A 19,097-nucleotide genomic window follows, 5' to 3' on the forward strand; every position below is an offset into this window, starting at 1 on the left:
GCAATTACTTTTCATTAGGATTTAATGTCCCGGATATGTCTTAATACTGAAGATAAATACTAGGACCGTGCAGGAACTTTGTTCAACTAATCACAAAGCACAACTAATCACAAATATTCCTTTATTATTTAACCGGACGAAATATTCCCAGAAATGTATGTTTTTGTTGTCTCAGTAAGTCACATGGTGGTGAACTATGGCAAACTCTAATAAAGCCTCAATTATCGCCCTTATTCCCCACATTCCTCACTATGCAAATCAGAAAGATTATCATATGCGGTTTGTCAAGATTACAATGCTACTATTGGGAATATGGCCAGTGAAAAGAAATGGAGATTTAACAGAAAACCTCTATGAATCTTACTTTTTTGTGACTTTCAGTTATTACTTGCTGTTCATCACCAGTGGCCTTATGTTGGCCTTTTCTACTTGGGGTGAAAATTATTTAACCACAGCGGCCAGTATGGGTATTGTTATTGAATATCTCAGTAATGCCTACAAAGTAAGAGGAAACAAATTATTGTAAATTCCAATTAAAAGTGCTCTATTTTTAGGTGCACTTGTTCAAGTCAAAGGCATTCAAATGCCTCATTGAAGAAATACAGGAGAGTGAAGCGAGAATCTTTGAAAGCAAAGATAAAAAATTCATAAAAATACACTTGAATAACGCGGCATATAGCAAGAAAATTGTACTGTTCTACACCATTATGGGGACCATCGGCATCTCGCTTTACTTTATCAGCCCTTTGGTTAGCAACGTTTTAACTCCCATAGGTTACAACAATGAAACTGGGTTCCAGAAGCATTACTTTATAGTTTCCAGTTGGTTTCCATTCAACCCTGATAAATATTACTGGGCAGCATATCTGATTCAATTTCTAGGTTGCTTGTAAGACATTTGTATTAACTTTATTGTACAAGAATTTATGATTTGATTTAAAGAATCGGGTACTCCTATATAGTGCACTGCGGGGCCTTCTACATAAACATTTTAAACTTCGTTAGAACCCGGCTACAGATACTGCAAATTGTCTTAGCTAACTTGTCAGAGTACTCTCGAAGATGTAAATTTAATTATCAATTATCAGAAGAGCAGAGCTACTTTGTTTTGTTAAGAGAAATTGTGCAGGAGCATCACAAGGTGATCCGGTGTGCAGTTTGTTCTTTAAGTTTGAGTTATTTATCGATACAGTAAAAGTTTCAGGTTTGTCAAAAGATTGAATGACATCATCAGCTTCTTCACTCTACTCAATTTTGTTACTTCATCGTTTCAGCTTTCCCTGGTTGCTTACCAGATGTTCAAAGTAAAAAAACGTTTTTTTACTGCATCTTTTTTCTGATTTTATATTTTATAGCTATCGGTGCTATTTCAAGTTACGGTATTTTCTTACTTTATAACACTGAGCACACAGCTGTTTCTAACTTACCACGCGGCTCATATGATCATAGTGGAGGTAAGTATTATTTATAGTTTATTTATCAATCAATGTATCTTTTAATATCACGTTCCTAGAGCACTAATATCGCTACAAGCATATTTGTGGGCAAGTGGGACACATATCCCTCAGGCACTCTGAGGATTCTGCAGATGATTTGCATGAGAGCTCAAAAGCCGCTGAAAATGACTATTGGCCCGATCGCAGAAGTTAAAATTACAGCACTATTTCAGGTGATTTTTGAGTAAATTTTAGCAATTTTCATACTAATAACGGGTACACTTTTAGATATTCAAGGCTTTATATTCTTACATTTGTATAATTATGAAAATGTAAAAGAAACTGTAGAATTTATTTGGACTTTGACGGAGCAAAATACTAAATGTTGTACCCAAAATTGGCAAAAATTGCGTTTTACTTATTATATATACAGTATGTACATAAAATATGAAAGAAATTCATTTTTTGGGTTTGGAATTAAAATAATAAAAAATGCTCGGATACGTCGATTTTAGTTTACAATTCCACATATTTCGATTAAATAATATTAGCTGTGATATCATTATTGTTCCAGATGTAACGTCAATATAAATTTTTTTTATTGCTAACCTCTGTTTTTGATAATTTTATATGAAAGAGCACACTTTTTTTTATGTACATACAGGTCATAAACTTTTTTATTATATTACAGAAACATTTTTTTGTTAATTCTTAGAAACACATTTTCCATCTAGATATTTGTTGTTCATTTCATTTATTTGCTCTATGAATAAATGCATTGTAATACAAATTTTATTTGAAATTAAACCTTCACGAAGTTAAACCAAAACCAACAAACATGAAAATTTAGACATTGTTGGAATATTGTGTATTCAATGAATATAAACATCTTTTATATGGAAATAAATAACCAAGCCTACAATAAATCAACAAAGACTACCCCGATCCATTAACGAATGTCTGTTTTTTATCGTTAAGGATTAATAAAATAATGTAATAAAAAATATAATAAAAAATCTTATACCCTGTACGCAAAAAAGTGAATTCTTTCACATAACATTATGAAAATCGAGGGTTACCATTAAATAAATTTAATACAGACTTCATATCTGGAACAATGATGACGTCATAGTTAATATTATTCAACCAAAATAATTTTAAATTAAAATTTACGTGTGCTAGTATTTTTCATTTAATTGCAGGCAGAGAAAATCAGTTTATTCCATACTTTTCGTACATACTGTATATCCTTCTGTGGAAACCTTATCCAAGTGATAGAAAAGAGACGCAAATTATGGCAAATCAAAAGGCAGTTTTTTGTTTTGTTTAAGGTTAAATTTTAAAAATCATCGACAACATTAACAAGATAATAATTTTATAAATAATACCATAATTGTTTTAAATATCTCATAAAGTACATATTATTGTTAATATTATGACAATAATGTAGCATATTTTACTCTTTTGCTGTAGTGTAAAGCCTATTTGCGATTACAAGAAGGTGGAATGAATTTCACATATTTACCGCCCGTCAGTAGGAGCATTTTTCAACTTTTCATCTATCACTTCATTGACACTATCCTGCTTCTCCACAGGCAACAAATCTTTTACCGAGGGGAAAGTTTCAGAATCGTACTGAAGGGTCGTACTGTCGTGTAGCTCTTTAAACTTCAAATCATCTTCATCGTACTCGTAGTTATGTTCTTCGCTGGATGACAAATCAGTTTCTTTCTTGTTTCCCATCTTTAGTTGTTCAAGAAGAGTTTTGTTTAACTTCGAGATGGTCAAATTATAAGGATCGTCGCTGTCGTAGTAGTAATAGTATTCAACTTTACTGACTTCATGTGGTTTGTCTTTAACTACAGATTGTATAGGGAAATTCTTTTTGCGCTCCTTTTTACCTTCAGCCTTCTCTTTGCCACCCCATGTCAAAAAAAAATCAGTACTCTCAAAGAGACTTGTGGTACTTTCTATCTTTTCCTGAGTATTGCGCCTTTTCCGGTCCTTCATGAAGCCATCAGAGTAGTTCACATCACTGAAATTTTTGTTGTATTTCGCTGTAAGTTCCTTAATAAATCTTTTTTTCAATTGCTGGTTACATCTAAAAAAGACATTTTTAAAAAATTCAAACGCGTGAATTCAAAATTACCTTCGATACGGAGGCGACTGTTTAAACTTAGCATTGTCCCAACTAAGGGCATGCGAAGCGTGGATTATAAATACATCAGATAAAACGATAAAATCGTAGTTTTGGGCCTCAAGCTCCATTATGTGAGAAACTTTATTCCAACCAAAACCGAGGAATCTTTCGTCGTACCGCGGCACGTTGCTTTTAACCACAACATAAGGTTCGTAGTGAGGCTGCCACTTCACCTATTAATCAAGATTTATATAGTAGACTCTTTTACATATAAACATACATACGTGATAGGGCTCATACTCTTTTCGCCACTTATCATAATTAGTTGGAGCATGCCCGCGAGCCCACACATCAGCTCGAAACGGTCTGACTTCGTTCCTATTAAGTGAGTCTATCAGCTGAATTTTGCTCTTTGGCAACACCACATCAGGATTCACAGGTTCAAACGCGGGCACTATTAACGCCTTTTTGTTTAAATCAGCCATGCTTCTTATATTATCCCTCAACATTTCAAATAAAGATTTCATAGGAGTAAAGTCCACGTCAACTAGGAAGGAATAAGGAGTTTTCACGTGTTTCAACCCAACGTTTCTCAGAGTATTTATAGGATAAAATTCCTAAAAAGTTGCTTTAGAAATGTAAAAGTGTTGCGGTGAGTAAACTCACTCCCTGTTGAAACACTGCGTGATAAGCAATGTCAGATCTGCGATTTAGAACCTCAGACTCAGTTATGAGCCGCATTGATTTAACTAGTTCTGCATCGCTAACGTACAAAGTGAAACTAATGGGTCCGGTCCAGATTTTAGCGATATTTTCCAAAAGATGGATCCTGTCAAAGGATAAATGTGTCACGTAAGTGATGTCCCAGTCGTCAGCGATGAAATTATAGTCGAGGAAAAACAGCAAAGTTCGATAAAACGTGTTGGATGCTTTACTGAATTTGTCGCACTCATCTGCCGACTCGATCTATGGAAATTAATCTAACATCGTTAAATCCACGCAACTCCGTACCTACATTAATTTCAATCTGCGTGTCTTCTCCGCATAACTGAGGATAATTTCTAAACCAATTTCCATTGAATTCAAAAACAGATTGAGCAACCCCTCTAAACATATCACCATCCCTTGTGGAAATTGCATACTTCTGAGGCGAATTCCAATGCAGTATCTACGATGAACACAAAGGTTTCAACTAAACTTTGGGGCAAATGAAACGGACCGACCGAGTTTTTGGTGTAAAAGTAAAGAGGAATATCTTTAAAAATAGCAAAGGTAGAAACTCACGGTTATCAACATAACAATAAATGCTCCTAAGAGTGTTGCTTTCAAAATATTTCCCACATTGCAATTACCCAAAAATTCGATTGGTGCATATCATTTAGCCAGAAATTTAAATAAGCATATTTCTGTAGTTTTAGAGCCTTACTTTGGGCTTAAATTGAGAATAGCAACTGTTGCCGCTGGAATGACTGCTCATCTGAATGTTCCAGTAACAAGGCAACTTATACACAATATTAGGCAGTTGTTTTATTATTGAATTAAGAATGTCTTGGTCCCCTAGACTAAAAATCTTCTGATCATTTATCATTATTATAACCCGATTTTTACTTACTCAGTTTGGCCATATATTAGAGTATATTTTTTCGTCAAATTCGTCCAAACTAACTCCCATTTCATAGCATTTAACTTTTCCAAATCATAGAGCATTACACCAGAATTAAAACTAATTAATCTGTAATCATTGTGATCTAAATTCATTAGACCAACTCACCCTACACCAATAGCAGGCCAAGGCTGCGGTTGATTGAGATGGCCTAAGTAATATGGGCTTTGGTTTTCTGCAATACCTATTGCTTGCTGGTAATTAAATTCGTCAAACAACTTCCACAGCATGTGAATATCATCCACAATTATTAGATCAGTATCAAGTATCAAAAGTTTCTTTGTTACACTAGCTGGAATGACTTTATGGAATATCAATTTCAGTAACCCATAGTTGCCAGAGTAGTGCCCATTTGGTACCCATCGTACATCCTTCAGCCACTTACTAATGTTGTAAAATGACACATTCACTAAAATTAAGCTTAACATGTAGTGTGTATGTAAAGGAAGCTTGAGCAGGTACCTTGCGGAATGTGCCAGGATTTGAATAACAATCGCAGAACAGTGGCAGAATCATTGCTAACCAAAATATGTAAATGAATAGGGTTGGAACGGGTCATAAGCAAGCTTTTTAATAAGGCATGAAGGTGCACATTAGAATTGAAACCTGAACACACAATGCCAATATGTATTGGTTCACAGAAGTTTCTTGGTTCAGAATTGGGATCATGAAATGGAATATGGTCATTATCACTATGTAATTCTTTTGCAAATTGTCTCAAAGATTTTGGAATGGTGTTGTCTGGAAAAGAGAAAAATTAGAGGTTTTAGTGGTCATTGAGAGGCAGATCATTGAAAGCTTGTGGTGCATACAGTTGAGTACTGCAAGGTACTTTCAATGTGAGTATATGGAGGTATTTCCAAGGTTTATATAAATTTCACCAAGGATCTACGCCTCCTTATAGGTGGAGAGCTTTGTGATGCTAATTTAAGAATATTAATTTATACTCACTGCTAATTTTATGGGTTTGTATGTAGAGAAACACAGAGCCGATAATAACAAAAATTAATATAAGGATCATCCATGATCTATGTGATTTGGAAAAATATCCATTGCGTCGTTTATAGGCAATTTTGGGGGTTTCCCTTCCTCCAATGTAGGAATATATTTTGAAGCCTCCACGGGGCCAACAAGCAGAAAATAACACAAAAAGTCCGTTGATACTTAATCAAACAGCAGAACCCGACAAGCAGTACAGTGATGATTTAAATTGAAATATAAAAGAACGTCAATTTAACAATTTATTACATGTATTATGTTATTTAAATACGATTATTGCAATTATAGAGACAACTATTTAAACTTCATCATTTTTTAATTTTTAATAACAAACGAAAACTATTTGTTTTTGTGTATAAATCAGTCATGGTTACCTTTGTCATCCGAAATCCGGTAATATAAGACAAGGACAGAACTATACTCGTGGTAGTTCTAACGTAAGGGAATTTGAGGTTATAAATTGTGACAAGTTGGCATGACCAGCTGTTGCATCTACTATAATGGTGGTTGCCTATATGAAGGAACAAATTTGATTTTTTTACCGCTAATTAACTTGCGGGTTATTTTTCAATTTATTGCTAAATTAGTAAGTACTTTTAGCTAAACAAGAACCTTATGTAGTAAATCCATTATTATGAATCCAATTTGCAAGATTTTACCCTGCAACACTTCCAAACACAGTACTAATAATACCACCAGCTTGAATAGATCTATCGTTGATCTCCGGAAGGCCCCGTTTGTACAGATTCCGGGCACAAAAGCCGAGTAAGAGCATCTCCACCATATTAACGGCATTAAAAATTACTGAAAATAAGTAAATTTTCAGCAAAAATCATAAATTCAATGTAGAATTCCTTACAGTTACCATAAAACATAGGAACGAGAGGAGGATTGCATGGCAAAACCCCATACTGGACTAAACTTTTCTTGATGAATGCTTGAAGTTGGGTAAGGGGGATGACCAGCTGTAGAATTGTGAGTTTCTTTTGGAATAAGAATTTTCCATCTACACCCTTGGTCAGCAGCTTCGTCGTCATGTTAAGACCCCATATTCCACAGAGAAAAGACACGATTATGAATGACTGAAGATACCAATAGGCTCCTTCATAAAGCTCCTATAGAAACCAATAATTTTGAGCTTTTACCGCTTATTGAAGGTCTGTGACAGGGAAACTTACCTGACTTTCCAACCACATGACTAAGTAAAGCAGATAAATGAACCCTTGGACTATTGGGAGCTGAAGAACTTGAATCTTCAGAAATTTCATGGTAGACCTATACAAAACCGTTTAGTTAATTCCGAGAAACTTCAATGAAACATCCTTAATACTTTGTGACATCAAATGCTGGAAGCATGGAGCAACAGCAACATAGTGGATTTGTTTTTAAACTTAATTTGGTGTCTCCGACCTTTTTGGCAAGAGTGGCTTCACCCTCACAATAAGCCACGAAGAGGCAGAAAAGTTGGTACAGACTTGAAGTTAATGTAACCTGCATTAGAGCATCGGAGAGGAGGTATGCTCGGGGGACTAAAATTGTCATGTAACTGAGGAGGCATATTACCTGCAAATTAAACAAAATTACTATTTTCGTTTTTAGTATTATTAGAATCTTATTTTACTGGATATACAGCCAGGACGTAAGCAGTGTATGTCTTAAATCTTGGAGAAGAGCTGTGTAAAACATGCCGCAGGGAATCGGCGAACAACAGGAGCACTAGCAGCAATACCAGGGCCCCCGCGGAGTAAAATGCTATGCCATATACATAGGCCCCTAAAATGGTTCCAAATCCCCATAATGCCAGTTTTGCAACAATTTAGATAAACACACTTCATTACCGCGTTCTTGCATGAATTATTTTCATTGCAACTTTCACTGAACTGAGGCCAGATTTGCTATTTTCAACCATTTCCCGCTTAAAACGTTTGAATAATTGCATGACCAAATTGAATTACTAGCTAATATTACTTACCCTCGAAATACTCTTTGATTGAAGGGAGTTGATTTGATGAACACAAGGAGGCATTTGATGCATTCAGCACGATCACCTTTTGAAACCTCATTTTAAGGTTCGTTAATAGTAAAATCCGATTGATGGTTTATTCCTGCAATAGCGGCATTTCGCAATAGACGCATGTATCTTATATAAGAACGACCGATGTGTGCTTTCTGGCCAAGAACGAGAGTTACTTCTTACGTTGGCTAGATGAAAGCTAATAATTTGAATTACCTACCTAATGAGCCTTAGCTAGATATGTGAAATTAGCTGTAGGAGCATATACTATCTATGAATAATACGGAGAAAATTCTACGTCACGAAGGTATTTGTATGTTAGTTTAACATAGTGGCATACTCGCTTATCTTTAGAATTCCATTTCTATTGAATTTTTTGAGATCTTATTATTTACATCGTCTATTTCAAAGAAGGTTAATTTCTTGTTTAGACAGAAGCCTTGTAATGATATAATATCATGATCTGATGGGAATGAAATTGCAGAAGCTTCTTTACGGAATTAATGGATTTTTTTGACGAATATAAGCTAATCTTTTGCGTTAGAGCTGGATCTCAAATAAAAACCACAAAGCAATACTACAATGAGAAACTTCCTTAAATTGTTACCGGATCATGTACAGACATCATTAGCTATATATTACCTATATAGTACAAACATAGCTATATTAGATTTAATGCCTATTCAATGCTGAATTTAAAAATCGTCTTAGCCTACATGCTTTGTAATTAATTAGCCGGTCCACAAGGCTTATCAAAACTCATCACTTAAAGAAGTTACGAGTGATAATGCAGAGACGATTTACCAGCGTTATCTCATCACATACCTGCGTATAGCTAATGTATCAATAGAAATAATGTCTCAAACTCTAATTCCGGGCAAATAGTATTGATAACATGTATTTTATGATAAGATAAAATACAAACAACTTCACTATGTCGATTACTTGATAGTCTTTGGATATTGAAGTGTAGTTACAGGTGTAAGTTGGAGGTAGGTAAGTTACTTTGCTGCGCCAAAACCTCCATTTCTTTTGCATATTAAGCCCGGGACTGACTTAAGAAGACCTTTGTAATGTAATGTTATGCCCAGGGTGTGCATTATACATAATATAATACAATGTTAGTAAAAAAAGCTCATTAAAGAAAACCTCAAGTATACATTGAAATATGAATGTCTTCGATAAATTCGTCTGTTATCAATTTCTCGGTCAGATGTTTGACGGTAAATTGCAAATGGCTTAGTCAATGTTCTATATTTACGACTCATCGCATTCTGGGAGGTTTTTTTAACGATTGCCCCTTCTTTCTTGACGAACTGGATTTGAATGCTTTACCCAACAGTGGTGTATTTTTTAAAGTCGCTTCGATTTGAATAGGATGATCTGAAATTATTGTTGGTTCTTGAAATTAATCATTTGTATATTAATTGTAAAATCATCAAGATAAAAATATTAAGCAAAAATGAACTTTAAAAACATAGCAATGCCGGATTAAGATTGTTTTAATCAAATTGCTCGGAATATTGTTGGGTGTGGGATGAATGAAAGGATGTTAATTCTTATGCTATTTTTGCAACTAAAAAGGAAATTCTGGTAGCAGACAGTTTTATTTAGACAAAAAAGTATTATTGATGATGCAAATTTAATGAGTTTTTTTATGAACAAAAGATTCAGAAGATCTATTTCTTGATAATTTGGCGAAAAGTATTTTTTGAAAAAATACCTCAATGCCGTACAGATCCTATGAGATAGCGTTTATTCTTATGGGATTATTGCAACCTAAAGGACAATAAAAGGAAAACGTTCGTAGCAGCTAGATTTATGTAAACAAAGAAGTGTTAATGATGGCACGAGTCTAATAAGTTTTTGATGGATGAAAAGATTCAGAAAGTCTGTTTCTTGACAATTTGGCATTAATAACTTTTTTTGAAAAAATCTTCAATGCTATACAGAATAAAGAAAAAATGCCATTATTAAATTTAGATCCAGTGTATTTGATGTTTGATCAATTAAAAAACATTATAGGATATTTTGTAGAAATTGCCATTTTCTATTTAATTGTCCTGTAACTAGGAAAAATCTCACCCTGTCTTAATAAAATAAATTTGGCCTGAGAGACCATTTCAGTAGCTTACAGTACACATTTTAACACTTTCATTGATTGTAACTTATTTTATGGTAACTCCCTGGTAGCAATTCCGAGCCGGTAAATCAAAAACTGCGAGACGTGTTCCCAATTTATAGAATAAACATTGTACTGTTTGTAAACAGTTCTCATTTTTTCATACAATGTTGCATTACAACGTTCAATGACGAGTCAATCGCGGGCTTAAGGGAATTTGTTGCAAAATCAAGATTTTTGCTAGCTCAGAAGGGTATGACAACCTATGGTTATTTGCAAATTTTATCTTCCAAAATAATAAATTTAATCGTGCTATCCACATCGGATTTTTGAGGTTTTGTTTGAGCATGTAAATTTATCTCACCACCCTTTCAGATCCTAATAGAAAAATGAAGCCAGCATTCTTACTAACATTCCTCAGCTTCTGCATATTGAGGTCGCAAGCGAACTGCCCCATATCCTGCAATTGCGCGAATTCAACAATTTCTTGCGTAAACCAGTATTTGGAAAATGTGCCTGACTTGACCAACCTGGATATCTCACCTAATTTCCTAGACTTCTCTGGTAATAATATACTTTTCGTTACCCAGGAAGATTTTAATTTTCCAAAGTGCGACGAGGTGCGCACGCTATACCTCAATTCATCAAAAGTCAATGAATTGGGAGAACAGGCGTTTGACGAATTGGAAAGCTTGCAGGTACTAAATTTGAATGATAATATATTGAGCTATAGTGGCATACCTGAAGATATAATCGAGGACTTGGACCAGATGATATTGTTGGATTTATCGAGAAATCATTTCGATGAAGGAATGCCTAAAATCCGATCTGATAATTTGAAGATCCTATTTCTAAACACAGGGAAGATTTCTTTTATCGAAAACGATGCTTTGACGCACTTACCAAAGTTGGTGTTTCTGTATTTGGAATACAATAACATCCAGAATTTATCGTTTGAGCCTTTCAAGATGTTCGAGCCCGAATCGCTGACAGTCAAACTCTCCTATAATCCATTTTTGTGCAGTTGCGACAACTTTAGAGCTTTCCAGCAACTGGCTGATCATAAATTTATAAACACTCTCGATCCTTATTTCTGCAGCACTGTTGACGACAAATTACTTTCTATTTTCAATGATGATATTACAGAATTTATGGATTGTGGTGAAACTGAGGACATGGTAAATGATGATAGTGAGCAAGTTTTGCTTGACAATGACGCTGATGCCTTTTCGGATGAAGAAGATCAGCTGAATTCATTGGATAACAAAGAAATTCACATTCATAAAATAAATCAGGAAGATTTGGAATCAAGATTGCCTAATAATTGCTGGCAAATTTTCACCGATCCGTATAGTAGTGATGGATTTTTTACAGTGGTGGCTTTAACGACTTTGGTTAGTTTTGTTATTGGGTTTTCCTCGGGAATTCTTTTTTGTAAGCTGGTGTACACCTTTAGATACAAGAAACTGGAACAAGGCTCTGATAGTCAGGTGCAACTGATTAAAGCTTAACGTATTTTTACTGACAATTATCAAAGATACTTGAGTGTTTACATACGGATTTTTTCAATACTTTTATAGGTTTGATTCTGGGTTATCTGATAAATACAAGTGGGTATGTTTTACCGAGCTTCAAATAAGGACACTAGAGTCGTTTAACTAAGTTTTATATTCCTTGCTACTTTTATACAAAAATGTCTATCAATAAAAACATAATAAATTGGATTTATACAATATCTTGTTATAAATAAAACGACACAGACACAATCAACTTATACAGGTATACCTGATGCGCTTTCAGTTAAAAAAAAGGAAGCAGAAAATCAATAATTTTAGGCCTTTAATAACATATGTGTTTGACCAGTTTTACTTCATGAAGAGCTTCATGAAGTTAAAATGCATTTTGGGCTTACATAAACAGTAGTTGAGCGTTACAGAGTAGGTTTATTTAAGTTATTTGTACTTTATTTTACCAAACAGATCCAGAAAAGTTCAGTATAAAATCAGAAATCCATTGGAAATTTTCCATTCGGCTTATGTGCGCCTGGTTCAGGTTGTCTGAACTGAATAATTTTAGTATATGTAACTTAAATAATATTAGGGGCACTCAATGCCTTTATAATAGATTATTGTTATTGCACTCTACAATATTAAGTTAAACAATAAGACAAGAGTGTGATATAAATTGACCCACATATGTCACAGAGCAACATAAGAATATTTGGAACGCGATTATTAGCTTTTTTCATCTTAAACTACTTATGTAAGTGGATGGAAACTATTTGAGAACCTCCAACAAAGCTCACCATAGAGTAATAAACAAATGTTTGTAAATAAAAAATCACATCTACCAGCCATTCTTGACAATGCTCTGGATGCCAGAATTTGCCCTCTACACCCACTACAATTCAATATCACTTTCGTCGTCACCATCGAGATTCGGAATCCTCATAGCTGTGCGATAAATACATATTTACAATAACCTGTTTTGTGGATTTAATCACTAGCTTTTTGATACATTTCCGAGTAAGTAGGGAACTTGGCAGTTTCAATTTTGTCCTTCGCCTTAAAGGTCGGATAGAGACCCATTTGGTTGGTCCGGATGTTCCTGCCTTTGCTGAAACCGTTCCAATGGTTGCCGGCGACTCCTAAGTAATATACATATATAGATTATGTATTTTGCGTTAATAACTTTGTACTTAAACGGCTTTCGTCAATAGCACCACAGATTCTCAAAAACTGACGCAATAACCTATGCCCTCAATTTGGACCCACCTATTAAGTCCCCCACGCGCACTTCCATTTCCCCAGGCTTTCTCGGCTCGTGAGACAACACTGCTACCATATTATGGGGATTTTGACCCCCATAATAATAAATATCATCCAAAGACTTGAATCTAGCAGCCGCATCTGCGTGATAGTTTTGCATTATTTCATAGGCAATTCTGCAAACCTAAAACATCCTTGCTATTGCTGCTGTTAAGTTATTTTCAAATAGCTCACTTGAGATGAAAAGGTGCAGACTAGAAAATCGCTTAAAGCCAACATATGAATGTCATAAATGATTCCGAATAAGGACGTGTCACTGTAGCGTGTAGAAACTGCGGCTGTTTTGGATATTTGGGGGTCACAGATGATTTCGTATTCCGGGTATTTGCTCTTCGCCTCTTTCAACACCTTTGGATCATCTGAAGCTAAATAAACGCGCCTTACATCGACCTTTTCTTTGAGCTCCAACTGCTTGTAAAACTCATCGACTTCAGTCATGTATTCTTCTAGGCGGTGGAACGCTGCTTCAGTTCCTACTTTGTCTGTGCGTCTTATATGAATCCTTAAATAGTTTTATTAAGTATATTCCACACTTAGCTTGACCTCAATTACCCGACAATAGGTCTTTTATAGCCCAGCTTAGTCATCGCTTCTTGTATCAAGTTAGCAGTCTTTTCTTGAGGCCTCAGAAGATACTTTAATATTTGCCCTACCCACCAGACAATTGGATCACCATGTAACCTAGTTAATCTGAACAAAACGTGTTTTAATAAAAGTGTAATAATATGTTTTCCACTACCAACCTTGGTGCCAAATCCTCAGGAACAGCTAAAGGCAAAAATGGTGGTCTTGGAGACAGGCTGTCTATAATGGGTAAATTTACAACTTGCGACTCAGGGTGACCCGGCCAATTAGCCACACTTTCTCCACTTGGAGAAGTGCAAGTTTCACTAACCGGCATGAAAATCTCCTCCCATCCAGCCTTATGATAGCGCCAACCTTTGGACTTTAAAATCAAAGTTCTTTTTGTGCCATAAGCCACCATAAAGCAATACACAGCATGATGTAGCTGGCAACCATAACCACATCCCTAAAATTTCTTTGAATATATTTTCTGAAAGTTACAAATATTGTGGTTGCTTAACCTTGTTTAATGTGCAAACTAATTTGCGCGCACTGTCGCAGTCTTCAGGGTTTTGCAGATATTTAAATCTCTCTTGAATGAGGTTGCTTAAATCATATGATTCCTTTTTTCTCCATTCATCATAACCATCTACTTCTGCTAATGCAGTAATGTCATGTAGAAGGGATCTAAAGTATTAGTTCTTTTAGGCCCGATTGTATAAGGTTTAAGCTATGATCAACTTAAGCTTTAGATCACTGGAGTTTTTTTATAAACATAAAGTTTATGTTTTCAATAAAGTCAATACATTCTTTATGGGAGGGCTTAAACAAGTTAAAGCTTAAGTTGAGCATAACATGCTCCTAAATGGGATCACTGAAAGTGAGAGGGCTAAGGTTCTTACATTTAATGCCCTCTCCTCTGGATCTGCCGCTGCAAGTAATACTATTGCAAAAAGCCACCTTTCTTACCTCTTATGCTCAGCACCAAGATTTAAAACTCTCTCCACAAAATTAGTAACTTCAGTCACTCCTGCAGCTCTCCTTTGAATTTCCAATAAACTGGAATGCATGTAGTACCAAAACTCATTGGTATTGGCAAATATTCTTCTCCTCAATAATTCATACTCTGAATTTGGCTCTGCCTTGTGGCTGTACAAATGAATATTATCCTTCTCATAGGATCTTTCAGCCTTTGTTAACCTTTTCTGGAAATTCTCTATCGCATCCTTCTGATCATCACTTAAATTACTGGATAAAACCATTACTACTGCAGTTACAGATACTTTTCAATTATACCAACTTTAAGCTAATTTCCTTAAATATTTCTCGCAGCTCTTGGTTCTGTTTCCTCAAGGACTCTAAATCTGAAAAGGCTCTAACAAGCCTCTCTGAGGACTTGGCATCTAGACTACTACTGGAATTGATGCCTGGATAAGCTGCTAAGAGGAGTACTACAAGAAGCCAGAGAGCTAAGAAAATCACAACTGTACGATGCCATCCTACTGATAACACTTGCCGGAATACACTCATGGCAACTGAAAAGGAAGCATTAGTGAGGTGCAAGACAGGCATAAATTATCATTAATTAAAGTGATAATGACAGTCAGGTGTCACTTATGAATATCCATAGAAGTGATAACGGCTATAAGTATTGCAATTAAGTACAATTAGATCTCACCTAAACTGACAAAGTGGGGTTCCTAAGGTTACTAAGCCTTGTGCGTGCGATTGAAATAATGGGCCTTATGCTTCATACTGGATATTGTCGGAGGGGAAGCATCTGCATTAGGAGTCCCATTAAATAATTATATCAATTATTATGTTATAAATAAATCTTGAATCTTTGTATGTTTTGATTAGCTATTTGTTGTTATTTCTCCATTAGATGTGCAAAACGTCAACACCAAGAGATATAAATTGGACACATTACGTCACTAATCACAGCAAAATTATAATTTCATCTCGCTTATGTGTACGTATCAGAAGAAGATAAACATAACTGCATAAAAAAAGCTAATTTAATGTCTATTTGTCATTATGCCAAAATCAGATGACTGGTGTTTCGTGTAGGTTGTGATTTGAATGGGGCAAATGGGGCTCAAATTACCAAAAAAATTGCAATAGAGGAGCATTCAGTAACACGTTATGGCCGAAAATGGGCAAATCAGTGGGGCAAATCACCTAGATTTTCCGAACTATGCCAAAGTCCTCATTATTGGGGCAGGCATGGCTGGATTGAGCGCGGCCTACCACCTTACCAAGAATAATTTCACAGATTTTAAACTATTTGAGGCCCGAAGGCGATTGGGAGGCCGCATTGTTCAGATTCCCATAGGGCTTGAAAGGGTTGAGTTGGGCGCTAACTGGATCCATGGGGTGTTAGGTAATCCTGTGTATGAATTAGCAATGCAGCATGGTTTAGTGGATATTATGGCTGCACCTAAATCACATAAGGTAGTTTAATCTAATGGTGATTACTATGTGACTGCCAAAACAGATTATCACTTTAGATAGTGGCGGCAACAGAACAAGGGAAGCAGTTGCCATTCACAGTTTTACAGGAAATTTACGAGGCCTATCTATGTTTCCTAAAGAGATGTGAAGAATATTTCATATCTCAATATGAACCTCCCGATGGCATAGATAGCGTTGGTGAACACATGAAACTGGAAATGAATTTGTATTTAGATAAAGTTAAGGTAGATCTTTCCAGTAGTTTTCACAATCCTTTCTAACAATTTTGTTACCAGGATCCAGTGGAAAGGCGCCTAAAGGAACTGCTGTTTGACTGTCTTTTAAAACGCGAAACTTGTATATCAGGCTGTGATAGTATGAATGAAATTGACTTGCTTGAGATAGGCAGTTACACGGAATTGCAGGGTGGAAACATTATATTGCCCAAAGGCTATAGTTCTATTTTAGAACCTTTGGAACGAGTCATTCCTAAAGACAATATATTAAGAAAGCACCCTGTTAAACTCATTAAGTGGAATTGTAGGAAGAGAACACAGGTAACCTTAGTGTAAATGCAATATGAGCTCTTTAAGTCAACTATGCTGTAATGCCAACCTTATTTTCTAATTCAAATCATCAAGTATAATTATTGATTCAGATTAAGGAGTTTGTACTTTGTGTTTATTTTGGTTGATTCTGTGGGTTGTAGAAAGCTGAAAATGGATCAGATTCCGACTCAGAAGAATCAGACATAACTGTAGTTGAAGATGGCAGCAGACCAGGAAGCAGCAGGGAAGCGTCGCAAGAAAAAACTTTCCCAGTGCCCTTGTCATACAGTGTAGAAGTGGTGTGCGAAAATAACCAAAGATTTTACGGAGATCACCTCATTTGTACAATACCTTTAGGAGTTTTAAAACATAAAGCCACAAGTTTGTTCAAACCACCTCTGCCTGATTATAAAACTGAGGCTATAGACCGGCTATTATTTGGAACTGTAGATAAAATACTATTGGAATATGAGAGGTTGTACACATGTGGGTGAATGTATGCAATATTTAAATAACGTTTTTGCAGACCGTTTCTTCATCCTAGCATTACAGAAGTTTTGCTGTTGTGGGAGGACGATTCCAGTGAAGATATAACCAAAAATTGGTTTAGAAAGATTTATTCCTTCAGTAAAATAACCGAAACGCTGATTTTGGGTTGGATTTCTGGGAAAGAAGCTGAGTATATGGAGACTTTAGACAGCAACACTGTGTTGGAAACATGCACAGTGGTTCTGAGGAAATTCTTAAATGATCCTTTCATACCTAAGCCCAAAAGTTGCGTGTGGTGAGCTTCAGTGAGATATTAAGTAAAATTAGTCCCAATTTCTGTGTATTTTAAAGCACTAGTTGGCACAAACAAGAGTACACAAGAGGTTCCTATACTGCGATCGCAGTGGGAGCTTCTCAGATTGATATTGAGTGTCTAGCGCAACCTTTGTACCTGGACGAAAATGACTCAAAGGTAGTGTTTGTGCTATTTTGTTTTGTACCACTTTCCTGCTCATTTTAGCCAGTTTTAATGTTTGCCGGCGAGCACACACACAGCAACTTCTATTCGACAGTACACGGGGCATACCTTACAGGCCGAACCGCCGCACAAACAATTCTCAGCAACGACACCCCTCAGGAAATTGTGGTCGATTGTGAAGATGAGACTGACTTAAGTTCTTGGATTCAAGGTATTACCCTTGAATAATTATTTTAAGAAGTGCATACATATAGTTTATTACCAGTATTTGTGCGAAGCCGGTGACTGAATTTAAAGTTAGTTTGCGGCTATGGACCATGTTTCTATTGCTCCCTGAGCAACTCTTTTGCGTTTCTTTTGATACATTGCTCAGGTTATCGCACTGAACATTTGTTAAATAGTGTCTAAGTCCACAAAGATATTTGTAAGATTTTAACATAGGTATTAAGGTAGAGAAAAATCCGAAAGATGATTTTATAGTTTGTGCATTTTTGCTTGTATTAGTACCGGATTTTAATGTTTTGCTAGTCATTATGAAGGGGAGTTGCAGAGAGGTACAGATTTGAAGGATAAGTGTATCAGCTCTCCAGCGCAGTTTTTGTTGTGCAATTTGGGTAAAATCGAGTGTTCTATTGTAATTAATTCGGTAAAATAGCAACAGTCCTCCACGACCATTTGAGGTCTGTTGTGGCGTACACAATGCCAGGAACCCTGTTGTGCCTTACTGGTTGTCCCCTAGAATGTCGAGTTTCTCGGGAATGCTCGTCGATCGCCTTTCGCGATAAGATTGACTAGGATAAAAAAGATCCGGAATTTAGATTTTTCCAGGGGGTTCTTTTGGAATTTGTTATTGTTGGTTGAGAGTTGGGGCTTATAGACGTGAATCTGTAGCGCTCTGTGCACAAGAACTATCTAAGTTACTTTTTAAATTATTTTGTAGATTTATACGAAATGTGAAGAAAAGATACCGCGTCCAAATTTGGGAAAATGCTGTTTTTAAGCTTGAAGCTAGTCAATTTTTAAAATATTTAATAAAATACATTACAACAGATAGCATATTTGTATATTTTTATTTTGCGAAGTTACGTTAATGCAAAGCAGCAAAGTATTTTTTGCTATTGATCAAATAGAAAATGTTTCGAAGTAAACAAATTTGTGGTTTTGATGCGTCGTCTAGATATGAGTAGCTAAACCGAGCACTGAACTGATTTCTTTTGTCGGCTAATTTCTGTGGACTTATATCTAACACAATTCCAAATCAGCATAAAGACGAGAAAATGAGTTATCTAATGTGTATTTGTATAGGGCGATCAACTGTTTAGTGCCAACCATGACAAGACTGACACTAAACAGATAGACTGA

General features: G+C 35.7%; 6 protein-coding genes across 8 annotated transcripts; 3 read left to right on the plus strand and 3 right to left on the minus strand.

Annotated features, from left to right (window-relative positions):
- The first annotated feature begins 247 nt into the window (after positions 1-247).
- On the plus strand, positions 248-1,856 carry LOC136413048 (odorant receptor 10-like). The gene is made up of 7 exons (XM_066396394.1): positions 248-502; positions 555-889; positions 943-1,149; positions 1,205-1,304; positions 1,356-1,454; positions 1,514-1,669; positions 1,725-1,856. The coding sequence occupies exons 1-7, from the start codon at positions 275-277 to the stop codon at positions 1,770-1,772; spliced, it is 1,173 nt and encodes a 390-aa protein (XP_066252491.1). The 5' UTR covers positions 248-274; the 3' UTR covers positions 1,773-1,856.
- Positions 1,857-2,843: 987 nt separating this feature from the next.
- LOC136413029 (xylosyl- and glucuronyltransferase LARGE2s-like) lies at positions 2,844-6,399 on the minus strand. The gene is made up of 10 exons (XM_066396364.1): positions 6,191-6,399; positions 5,702-5,980; positions 5,348-5,648; positions 5,189-5,299; positions 5,003-5,138; positions 4,592-4,744; positions 4,243-4,542; positions 3,861-4,193; positions 3,586-3,809; positions 2,844-3,537 (listed from the first exon to the last, which is right to left on the minus strand). Exons 1-10 carry the CDS (start codon positions 6,258-6,260, stop codon positions 2,958-2,960), a joined length of 2,487 nt encoding a protein of 828 aa, XP_066252461.1. The 5' UTR covers positions 6,261-6,399; the 3' UTR covers positions 2,844-2,957.
- A 459-nt stretch (positions 6,400-6,858) lies between these two features.
- On the minus strand, positions 6,859-8,459 carry LOC136413050 (organic solute transporter alpha-like protein). Its single transcript, XM_066396399.1, has 6 exons — positions 8,211-8,459; positions 7,860-8,011; positions 7,569-7,801; positions 7,417-7,513; positions 7,098-7,353; positions 6,859-7,042 (listed from the first exon to the last, which is right to left on the minus strand). Exons 1-6 carry the CDS (start codon positions 8,299-8,301, stop codon positions 6,894-6,896), a joined length of 978 nt encoding a protein of 325 aa, XP_066252496.1. The 5' UTR covers positions 8,302-8,459; the 3' UTR covers positions 6,859-6,893.
- A 608-nt stretch (positions 8,460-9,067) lies between these two features.
- LOC136413049 (amphoterin-induced protein 1-like) lies at positions 9,068-12,107 on the plus strand. Of its 3 annotated transcripts, none has more exons than XM_066396397.1 (2): positions 9,068-9,244; positions 10,750-12,107. In XM_066396397.1, the coding sequence occupies exon 2, from the start codon at positions 10,764-10,766 to the stop codon at positions 11,883-11,885; it is 1,122 nt and encodes a 373-aa protein (XP_066252494.1). In that variant the 5' UTR covers positions 9,068-9,244; positions 10,750-10,763; the 3' UTR covers positions 11,886-12,107. The 3 variants fall into 3 exon arrangements, with proteins under 3 accessions (XP_066252494.1, XP_066252495.1, XP_066252492.1); XM_066396398.1 differs by having other exon boundaries at positions 9,070-9,233; XM_066396395.1 differs by having other exon boundaries at positions 9,071-9,248.
- Positions 12,024-15,669, minus strand: FucT6 (alpha-(1,6)-fucosyltransferase). Its single transcript, XM_066396373.1, has 9 exons — positions 15,445-15,669; positions 15,067-15,301; positions 14,736-15,014; positions 14,288-14,453; positions 13,946-14,232; positions 13,755-13,892; positions 13,377-13,704; positions 13,149-13,326; positions 12,024-13,021 (listed from the first exon to the last, which is right to left on the minus strand). Exons 2-9 carry the CDS (start codon positions 15,294-15,296, stop codon positions 12,870-12,872), a joined length of 1,758 nt encoding a protein of 585 aa, XP_066252470.1. The 5' UTR covers positions 15,297-15,301; positions 15,445-15,669; the 3' UTR covers positions 12,024-12,869.
- Positions 15,670-15,812: 143 nt separating this feature from the next.
- On the plus strand, positions 15,813-18,782 carry LOC136413037 (peroxisomal N(1)-acetyl-spermine/spermidine oxidase). The gene is made up of 7 exons (XM_066396377.1): positions 15,813-16,220; positions 16,277-16,465; positions 16,517-16,777; positions 16,930-17,243; positions 17,295-17,552; positions 17,609-17,729; positions 17,778-18,782. Exons 1-7 carry the CDS (start codon positions 15,912-15,914, stop codon positions 17,961-17,963), a joined length of 1,638 nt encoding a protein of 545 aa, XP_066252474.1. The 5' UTR covers positions 15,813-15,911; the 3' UTR covers positions 17,964-18,782.
- The last annotated feature ends 315 nt before the right edge of the window (positions 18,783-19,097 follow it).

The sequence above is a fragment of the Euwallacea similis genome, chromosome 13 (assembly GCF_039881205.1).
Source record: "Euwallacea similis isolate ESF13 chromosome 13, ESF131.1, whole genome shotgun sequence".
Lineage (NCBI taxonomy): Eukaryota > Metazoa > Arthropoda > Insecta > Coleoptera > Curculionidae > Euwallacea > Euwallacea similis.

Coding starts and splice junctions, on each gene's coding strand:
- LOC136413037 (XM_066396377.1), top strand. CDS start 15,912: ATGGCCGAAAATGGGCAAATCAGTGGGGCAAATCACCTAGATTTTCCG. Junction 16,466..16,516: donor TGTATTTAGATAAAGTTAAG/GTAGATCTTTCC, acceptor TTTTGTTACCAG/GATCCAGTGGAAAGGCGCCT. Junction 17,553..17,608: donor AAGCCCAAAAGTTGCGTGTG/GTGAGCTTCAGT, acceptor TGTATTTTAAAG/CACTAGTTGGCACAAACAAG.
- LOC136413029 (XM_066396364.1), bottom strand. CDS start 6,260: ATGATCCTTATATTAATTTTTGTTATTATCGGCTCTGTGTTTCTCTAC. Junction 5,981..6,190: donor ACAAACCCATAAAATTAGCA/GTGAGTATAAAT, acceptor TCTCTTTTCCAG/ACAACACCATTCCAAAATCT. Junction 3,810..3,860: donor AAGAGTATGAGCCCTATCAC/GTATGTATGTTT, acceptor CTTGATTAATAG/GTGAAGTGGCAGCCTCACTA.
- FucT6 (XM_066396373.1), bottom strand. CDS start 15,296: ATGAGTGTATTCCGGCAAGTGTTATCAGTAGGATGGCATCGTACAGTT. Junction 14,233..14,287: donor TAGTTTGCACATTAAACAAG/GTTAAGCAACCA, acceptor AAGAAATTTTAG/GGATGTGGTTATGGTTGCCA. Junction 13,893..13,945: donor CCTGAGGATTTGGCACCAAG/GTTGGTAGTGGA, acceptor CGTTTTGTTCAG/ATTAACTAGGTTACATGGTG.
- LOC136413048 (XM_066396394.1), top strand. CDS start 275: ATGCGGTTTGTCAAGATTACAATGCTACTATTGGGAATATGGCCAGTG. Junction 1,305..1,355: donor TTGCTTACCAGATGTTCAAA/GTAAAAAAACGT, acceptor TATATTTTATAG/CTATCGGTGCTATTTCAAGT. Junction 1,670..1,724: donor AAATTACAGCACTATTTCAG/GTGATTTTTGAG, acceptor GTACACTTTTAG/ATATTCAAGGCTTTATATTC.
- LOC136413049 (XM_066396397.1), top strand. CDS start 10,764: ATGAAGCCAGCATTCTTACTAACATTCCTCAGCTTCTGCATATTGAGG.
- LOC136413050 (XM_066396399.1), bottom strand. CDS start 8,301: ATGAGGTTTCAAAAGGTGATCGTGCTGAATGCATCAAATGCCTCCTTG. Junction 7,514..7,568: donor CCAGCATTTGATGTCACAAA/GTATTAAGGATG, acceptor GGTTTTGTATAG/GTCTACCATGAAATTTCTGA. Junction 7,043..7,097: donor TCCTATGTTTTATGGTAACT/GTAAGGAATTCT, acceptor ACTTATTTTCAG/TAATTTTTAATGCCGTTAAT.